The sequence below is a fragment of the Clupea harengus genome, chromosome 4 (genome assembly GCF_900700415.2).
Source record: "Clupea harengus chromosome 4, Ch_v2.0.2, whole genome shotgun sequence".
Lineage (NCBI taxonomy): Eukaryota > Metazoa > Chordata > Actinopteri > Clupeiformes > Clupeidae > Clupea > Clupea harengus.
This window is the reverse complement of record NC_045155.1, coordinates 30,821,596-30,830,404: the sequence shown is the minus strand read 5'-3', so window position 1 is coordinate 30,830,404 and position 8,809 is coordinate 30,821,596. Positions and strand designations below refer to the sequence as shown.

Here is an 8,809-nt window from a genome sequence, read left to right as displayed (position 1 = left end):
ACTCTAGTTACATAAGTTAGCTAGGATGCATTATGACACAGATACACAGACTACTGATCACAGAATGCATTATTCTGTCTTAAAATATAACCATTTATAATGAACGGACATAACGTATCATAAAGGTGGTTATGAGTCATTGTGAAGACATATACATAGTTATAATGAGTGCTACAATGACTTATAGCTATTTTTAATTAATGAATTCCCTTATAATGCCCTTAGGCAGGCTTCATAGAAAGTGTCAGTGCTCTTTTTTGATTGATTAGTGGCCATGAATATATTCCATGCTGAAAGTAATCAAGTTTTTCTGTCTCCTAACTACACTATAATCAGTGGATCTGGCAGAGTTGATGTTTTGAAACCCAGCATCTCCTCTCTCCAAGGCCCACCCCACTCCATGCCGCCTGCCTACGTTTGGACAGGCTATAAGGGACTGGCAGGCAGACACACCTCCTGGTACTGGTGAAGCTAATGTTGTTTAAATGTATACAATATACTCTCTTTACACTCTTCTGGATGAAACATTAATTCACCTGCTGATGATGGCAGAAACAACAGAGGGAGAGGGCTGGAGTTAGTAAAAGATAATAGATAAAAAACACATTTAGTCTAATCTAAATCAAACTATATCTATATTGACTAAATGTAGTCCATTTATCTGGACCTCCAGAATATAACTCCATATATTCCAAGTCACCCAAAGATCTTCATGGTCAGAGATCAAACTGTCTTGACAAACCACCTCATTTTTTATTATTCCTCAAAACGAATGGTTTTCAATAGCAGAGTGGGGTTGCAAGAGGATATTAGGCCGAGTTTTCCCCCCTGTGTGATCTGTAACAGGTGTACACAGTCCAGTAAGAATATCGTATTTGTCCACTTTCTAATTTTGAATGGCCAAGTGATCAAATGTTTTGTCTGATAACGTCTGATACACTGTAATCTGTGGATTTGGTCGTCGGCTTGCGATTTTGAGGCTCAGCGTTCTCCCCCTCTGCTGCTCCTACTAAACACAGGTCTGCATGCCGTCTTAGCTAGGATACATGATTGACAGCAGGAAGAAACGCCCTAAACAAATAACCATACTCCAGGTCTAAACATTTCCTTTTTAAGTCTATGTTTCTAGAAACTTCCCTCCTCTCTGGTATGACAATGCAGCCTCAGATGAACAGAATATGAAGCCCCACCTGTCCTACATTACGGGTGACAGGTTTGTATTTCCCACAACACTGATAACCAGATATGCCCTGGAAAATCTACAATTTCTAATTCAGTGTCCCTGAACTTTTTTTTAATCTCAAACGTCATGAAATGTCTTACATAATGAGTAACCGAGGCATATAAAAGAGGGTGTCTCAGGAGAGAGACTAACAATCTTCTACAACTACTACTACTGCAAATACTACTAGTGATGTTAAAGATGAGGGCTGTCATCGCACTGCTGGTGCTGCTGCTCTCCATGTGTGGAGCTCAGACTGAAGTTCACACAGAGAGCCAGAGCATTGGGGCTTCTGCTGCTGATACAGCCACTACCCAGCTGGACGTCTCTGCTGAGCTCAAGGAACTCAGAGACATGGTAGTGGAGATGAGGGTGACTCTGATCTTAACTGAGTATGAGCTACAAAACACCAAAGATCTGCTGCACAAAATAGAGGCTGACAATGAGGCAGAGCTGACAGCAGTGAAGAACAGACTGGCAGCCGCTGAGACTGAAGCTGCAGCACAAGAGGCAGAGCTGGTAGAACTGAAGACAAGGATGGACACTGATGAAGCCCAAGTGGAGACCGGACTGTCTGCTAGTGAGACTGAGGTGGAGAAACTCAAAATGGAACATGCAGCACAAGAGGCAGAGCTGACAGCAGTGAAGAACAGACTGGCAGCCACTGAGACTGAAGTATTGAATCTGGAGAAAGAGATTACAGAGAAACCCAAGGTGGCATTCTCAGCAGGTCTGGCTAACTCAGGACACATAGAGTCTGGGACCACTGAGCTGAACTTGGTCTTCACTAGAATCATCACCAATGTTGGACAGGCCTACAGCGACAATACCGGCTTCTTCACAGCTCCAGTCAGGGGAGTGTACTACTTTAGATTCACAGTCATGGATGACCCAGTATCCTGGGTGCGAATCAGGATGTTTAAGAATGAAGATCAGGTCATGTATTTGCAAGAGAGAACTAACCCATATTATCACTCCTATCTCTCTAGTGGTGTGACTCTGCAGTTGGAGGCGGGAGATGTAGTTAACCTGCGACTCCCTAGACCCTACAGGCTCTTTGATAATCTTAATAATCACTGCATTTTTAGCGGCTTTCTGCTCTTTTCTCTTTGAAGGGAACACACTGCTCAACTGCTCATGATGTCAAATGATACATGATATGCTTCATGATCATGCTCAAATAAATCACTTTTAAACCTGAATCCTTCTGTGTCTTCATTTGAAATTTTGAGCAATGCTTCATCAACAGATTCATATTTACAGAGTTTTTTTTCCTGTCTTTAATCAAGAGTGTGGTCCTTCAATTCGAGAGCAATATTTGTTAATTTTCTTTCTCTTCGCACTCAGGCTGCTTGTGTAACTTCTGCTCACAGATCTCTGCTCTCTCTCTCTCTCTCTCTCTCCTTTCAAAAATGATGGTAAGTATTGATGAATAATGTGCGGAACAAATATACGCAAATCAACCATTTTCAAACTGAAATCTTTCGGAGTAATCATTGGAAATATTGGAAATACATGATTGAATCAATAATATAGTGAGGTCAGCTGTGTAACTAGGGTTAGACAGCTGGAGGACTGGAAGGAGCAATTCTCTGAATTTGACAAAAAGTGTATTGAATTAGAGTCACGGACTGCACCTTTAAATTCATGTCCTCCAATAGCCACTGTCGGTGGTCATCACTGTTCTCTCTGCAGTTCACTCTTCATTTGTTGTCAGACTTGAGTCATTTCCACTTTGTGTAATGCACTTTTATGCAGCAGTATAAATACAATTGTTGTATAGTATTTTGCTGCATTAACATAGTACTGTGCTACCAATCTACTTCTTCCATATGAGCAGGGCATTATGTGAGGATTCAATTCAATTCAAACAATTCAGTTACAAACAGCTCAATGGCACCCCTTCATGGCACCTGACATATTAATGTGAATTTTCCTCCAGTAACACCTTATCAACACGGACAAACATACCAATGCCCAATGCCAACATCAGCACATTTTACACTATGATACTTGGCTATAAGAATCACATGTTACAAAGTTACAAGTGACCCAAAGCTATCCAGCATGGCTCCATATCACTGTCATCATGTGAAAAAGTTCCATTATAATTGGTATATAAGTCAGTCCCCCCAGGATTTCGCGGGCCTTTTTTGTGATAGTTGCGGCCTAAAATTACTGATTTCGCGGGGGCTTTTCCAACAAGTTGCGGTGAAAGTTGCGGTGTTTTTTAGGTGTTTGTTGCGATGAAATTGCGGGAGCAAGTGAAAGTTGCAATAAAAGTTGCGAATTTCCCTCTTTGTAATTATAATTGAGTTATTTGTTGAAAAATAAAGAATTAATAAAGAAACATTCTTTAAAAAAAAAACATTGAGAAATGGTCCTCTAAATAACCTTACCAACATGCCAAACTAAAGATTACCAGGACTACAAAAATGTAGCATAATAGGCTGTTCTGCCCTCTGCTTATTTAGGTCAGAAAATGTATATTGCTTGAATTGTTGTTATGGAAATGAACACAGTATAGTAACAGACTTTTACTTTGACATCATTCAAATGTTCGTCTCGTGGGAATGGCAACAGCTGTTAGACAGTTATCTAGAAACATAGCTAGTTATGCTATGTTATGCTAAACACGTAGGGGGAACAGTACATAGGATTTACTTATCCACAACGAAGTGCACCTGTTGGTATTACAAAAGGACCACAAGTAAGACTGAATAAAATGTTATGAATATCTCAGCCTTCACATAAAACGAAAAAAAACCAGCCTGCGTCCCTTTGATCTGTTTCGTCACCTGACGTCCTGCCTGCGTTTCTGCCGTTCTCATTCTATGCTTATCAATCTGTTTTGCTATCCTTGTTGATTTATTTTATCCGTACAGGTGTTTATGTTGTTCAATTTCATATATTAATTTAAAGTCGTCCAATTTTAAGTAATCCATTATTTTAGATTCTATGTAAAAAGGGCCACGCACACCTTGCGGAAAATTATAAAAAATTGAAGCCAGATCTATTTCGGAATCTTCAGTGTGGACTTGGGCTGTGTTCAATATCCATGTCTGGTGTAGCCATTCTCATTGTTTACAACGGATTAGAACTCTGCTAGTGTCTGCACCATGTCCACAGGGCAGAATTTCTGCCCTTGGAGTAGCGGAAGGGAGAAAGTTGTGGGAGACGACAATAATTTGTCAAATTTGCGGGAAAGTTGCGGTGATGTGTTAAAATTGCAACGTCGCACTGAATTCGCGGGGAATCGTTGAATTTGCGTGAATTGGTGCGATCGCAACATCGCAACTTCCTGGAGGGTCTGATAAGTGTAAAACTGGACCCACACCCCCTCAGTCAATATTTTTGTGACACCGTGTTCATTTCTCAGAGAGGGCCTGTTCATTTTCTTCTGACTGGAAATATTGTTGAATATTTTTGTATTTTCTTCTTACTGCAAGATATGTTTTCATGTCTAGTAAGAGTTTATTTCGTTGTTTAATTCCATCTCCATCATAGCATTAATGTCAGTGAATTCACAGCAAAGCTTTTAGCAAAGCTGATATCTAATGTATGAAATTACCGACCCACTTCAAGCAGACTTCATCAGCCAAGCTGTACGTACCATAAATGATGACTTCACCCTAGCTACCGATTACCCAGAGCTGATAATAGTCATACATACAACAAGTCCAGAATTCATATTTAGAGTCGAGTGAGTGATGTTAAAGAGTGTTCAAGTGTTTTGTCTGATAACGCTCTGACACATACCAATAGTGCCCCTCTTTGGGTGGGAGAGGTGGGGTCTTCAGGGTCAGGGATCAAACTGTCTTGACAAACCTCCTCATTTTTTATTATTCCTCAAAACGAATGGTTATACAATAGCAGAGTATACAATAGCCAAGTTTCCCCCTGTGTGATCTGTAACAGGTGTACACAGTCCATTAAGAACATTGTATTTGTCCACTTTCTAATTTTGCTCAGTGCCCAAGGACGAATGGCCAAGTGTTCAAATGTTTTATCTGATAACGCTCTGACACATACCAATAGCACCCTGTAGTCAGTGGATTTGGCCGTCGGCTTGCTGTTTTGAAGCTCAGAGTCCCTCCCCCTCTGCTGCTCCTACTAAACACATGTATGCATGCCTTCTTAGCTGGGATCAGGGGCGGACTGGCCATCGGGGATACCGGGGGAATCCCCGGTGGGCCGACGAGGTTGAGATGGTCCAAAATACCGGCCCTCTTCCATCACCAACCGGCTTTCCAACTTACACCGCCGGCACCTTCAACGATTTTCCATACTACTCAGAACACGTATAATTTCCTCTATTATCTTTAAAAATTGAATCACTGACTGATTTTTATACTCCTCCTCGCGATCTGTATTCACACTCATGGTGCCTATTTTTCGAAAATGTTCTGAAGTGTCTTCTGAAATGTGTTCTTACGGAATTCAGAAATTCAACGTAAGAAACGATCTCCACCTTATTAATGAACACCTGAAAATGGGTTCTTACACAGCCGAAGTGTTCTCAGCTGTGCGGATTGAGGATGAGGATTCTTAAATTAAACGCACCTGAATTTGCATACACGCCCCGCCAGGGCACGCTACCGTAGTGACGTGTGCCGTCAGCCCTTCTAACACGAGCAGCCCGTGGGGCATCTGGTAGTTTTGAGGAATTGCATTTAAGAAAACTCTGGGCCATTTACGACTGTTATTTCGCGTGACAGTGACAGTGATACAAGGTAAGTTGTGGCGTTGACTTGGCCAATGTTAGCTTGCTTTTCACAGATGAGGTAACGTTCACTACCAACTAGCCTAGCTAATGTTAGGTAGATAAATGTCCAAAATTGAGACGTTATGATCTGGTAAAATAAGCAAGCTGGCGCTGTTGTCATCATCGAGATGATCTATTTAAACATGTTAGCCGTAGTCACTTGTTTACAATCGATGAGCAAGGTGGTATGTTGTAAAGAGGGCAATCTTATAATTTCTAATAACTTATGTAAAATAAGGTAACCAGCTAGCTTGTTATGCTAAGATCACCGTGTTACACACAACACTAACATTATAAACAATGTTAATATGTTATCTAGATTAGATAGTGAGGTCATAATAACACATGAGTATACTGATATTGTTTTTATTATCATGTGACTATAATGCACCCGGGCCAGCAGAGTTAGTTTAGGTTCTGTTACTTAACTTATTGTTTTGTTATGCACCTTCAACACCCCTACACACACACACACAATCACACACCCAGCATGCAACACTACTGATACCACTGATGTTCACACCCCATCGTATGTTCTATTCTGTTCATTTCTACAATATAGTTCATACTAATTCTACCCTCTGATTCCAGTTTCTTTATTGTGTGGATATTCATTCCTTAATGTTCTGTAGTTATACGTATCCATCTGATACTAGCCCAGAGTTAAGCCTATTCATCTAGCAAACTATACCTACCTTGGAGTGTTACAATAGCCAGTATAATTTTATTCCATGTGTCCACCCAGGCAAATTGGTGGATCCAAATGTTATAAAAAAAAAAAACATAAATGATGTAATTTATTTGTAATCATCCAAAATAATGTTAAGTGTATGGGTATTTTTCCAAGTAGGACACTGACTGGTCGATACGTGCGATGCATTGAATGGGCAACGCGCCGTGTATTGAGTGGGCAGCGCGCCGTGTACTGAGTGGGCCGCACGCCGTGTATTGAGTGGGCCGGTCTGACAGTAACTCCCGGGCCACTTTTTTCCCCCAGTCCGCCCCTGGCTGGGATACATGATTTACAGGCAGGAAGAAACACCCTAAACAAACAACCATATTAAAAAAATATCTCTTTTTCTACATCCAGTTCTAAACATTTCCTTTTTAAGTCTAAATGTTTCTAGAGACTTCCCTCCTCTCTGGTATGACAATGCAGCCTGATGAACAGAATATGAAGCCCCACCTGTCCTACATTATGGGTGACAGGTTTGTATTTCCCACAAAACTGATAACCAGAAATGTCCTGGAAAATCTACAATTTCTAATTCAGTGTCCCTGAACTTTATTTAACCTCAAACGTCATGAAATGTTTTACATAATGAGTAACTGAGGTATATAAAAGAGGGTGTCTCAGGAGAGAGACTAACAGTCTTCTACAACTACTACTACTGCAAATACTACTAGTGATGTTAAAGATGAGGGCTGTCATCACACTGCTGGTGCTGCTGCTCTCCATGTGTGGAGCTCACACTGAAGTTCACACAGAGAGCCAGAGCATTGGGGCTGCTGCTGCTGATACAGCCACTACCGAGCTGGACGACTCTGATGAGCTCAGGGAACTCAGAGACATGGTAATGGAGCTGAGGGTGACTCTGAGATTCACTCAGGATGATCTGCACAAAATAGAGGCTGAAAATGATGCCCAAGACACAGAGATGACAGCTGTGAAGACCAGACTGGCTGCAAGTGAAACTGAAGTGGTGAATCTGAAGAAAGAAGCTGCAGCACAGACAGCTGATCTGAGGTCAGTTATTGAGAGACTGGCAGCCACTGAGACTGATATGGAGGCCGTGAAGAAAGACACTGCAGCACAAGAGGCAGAGCTGGTAGAACTGAAGACAAGGATGGACACTGGTGAAACCCAAGTGGAGATCAGACTGTCTGCTAGTGAGACTGAGGTGGAGAAACTCAAAATGGAACATGCAGCACAAGAGGCAGAGCTGACAGCAGTGAAGAACAGACTGGCAGCCACTGAGACTGAAGTAGTGAATCTGAAGAAAGAGATTAGAGAGAAACCCAAAGTGGCATTCTCAGCAGGTCTGACTAACTCAGGAAGAATAGAGTCTGGGACCACTGAGCTGAACTTGGTCTTCACTAGAATCATCACCAATGTTGGACAGGCCTACAACGACATGACCGGCTACTTCACAGCTCCAGTCAGGGGAGTCTACTACTTTAGATTCACAGTCATGGACTTCCCAGAACACTATGTGCAAATCAGGATGTATAAGAATGGAAAGGAGGTCATGTTTTTGTGGGAGAGAAATTCTGAAGGTCCATCCTATGTCTCCAGTGGTGTGACTCTGCAGTTGGAGGCGGGAGATGTAGTTAACATGAGACTCCCTAAAGGCTACAAGCTCACTGATAGTTCTAATAATCACTGCACTTTCAGTGGCTTCCTGCTCTTTCCTCTTTGAAGGAAACACACTGCCATGTGCCCATGTTGTCAAATGATAAATGATATGCTTCATGATCATGCTCAAATAAAGCACTTTTAAACTTGAATCCTTCTGTGTCATCATTGGAAATATTGAGCAATGCTTCATCAACAAATTCATATTTATGGAGTTTTTTTCCTGTCTTTAATCAAGAGTGTGGTCTTTCAATTTGAGAGCATTATTTGTTCATTTTCTTTCTCTTCACACTCAGGCTGCTTGTGTAACTTCTGCTCACAGATCTCTCTCTATGTCTCCTTTCAGAAATGATGTTAAGTAGTGATGAATAATGTGCTGAACAAACATAAGCAAATCAACCATTTTCAAACTGAAATGTTTCGGAGTAAATACTGGAAATACATGATTGAATCAATAATATAGTGA

The 8,809-nt window shown here is 41.3% G+C and overlaps 1 protein-coding gene across 1 annotated transcript; it reads left to right on the top strand.

Moving 5' to 3' along the window:
* Positions 1-1,576: 1,576 nt before the first annotated feature.
* Positions 1,577-8,495, top strand: LOC105895688. The gene is made up of 2 exons (XM_012822366.3): positions 1,577-1,802; positions 7,467-8,495. The coding sequence occupies exons 1-2, from the start codon at positions 1,577-1,579 to the stop codon at positions 8,405-8,407; spliced, it is 1,167 nt and encodes a 388-aa protein (XP_012677820.3). The 3' UTR covers positions 8,408-8,495.
* The last annotated feature ends 314 nt before the right edge of the window (positions 8,496-8,809 follow it).

What these genes read in the sequence shown, in the direction of transcription:
- LOC105895688 (XM_012822366.3), top strand. Translation starts at nt 1,577, where the DNA reads ATGGTAGTGGAGATGAGGGTGACTCTGATCTTAACTGAGTATGAGCTA. An exon ending in GGAGACCGGACTGTCTGCTA is followed by an intron (nt 1,803 to 7,466) that starts GTGAGACTGAGG and finishes CTCACACTGAAG; the next exon opens with TTCACACAGAGAGCCAGAGC.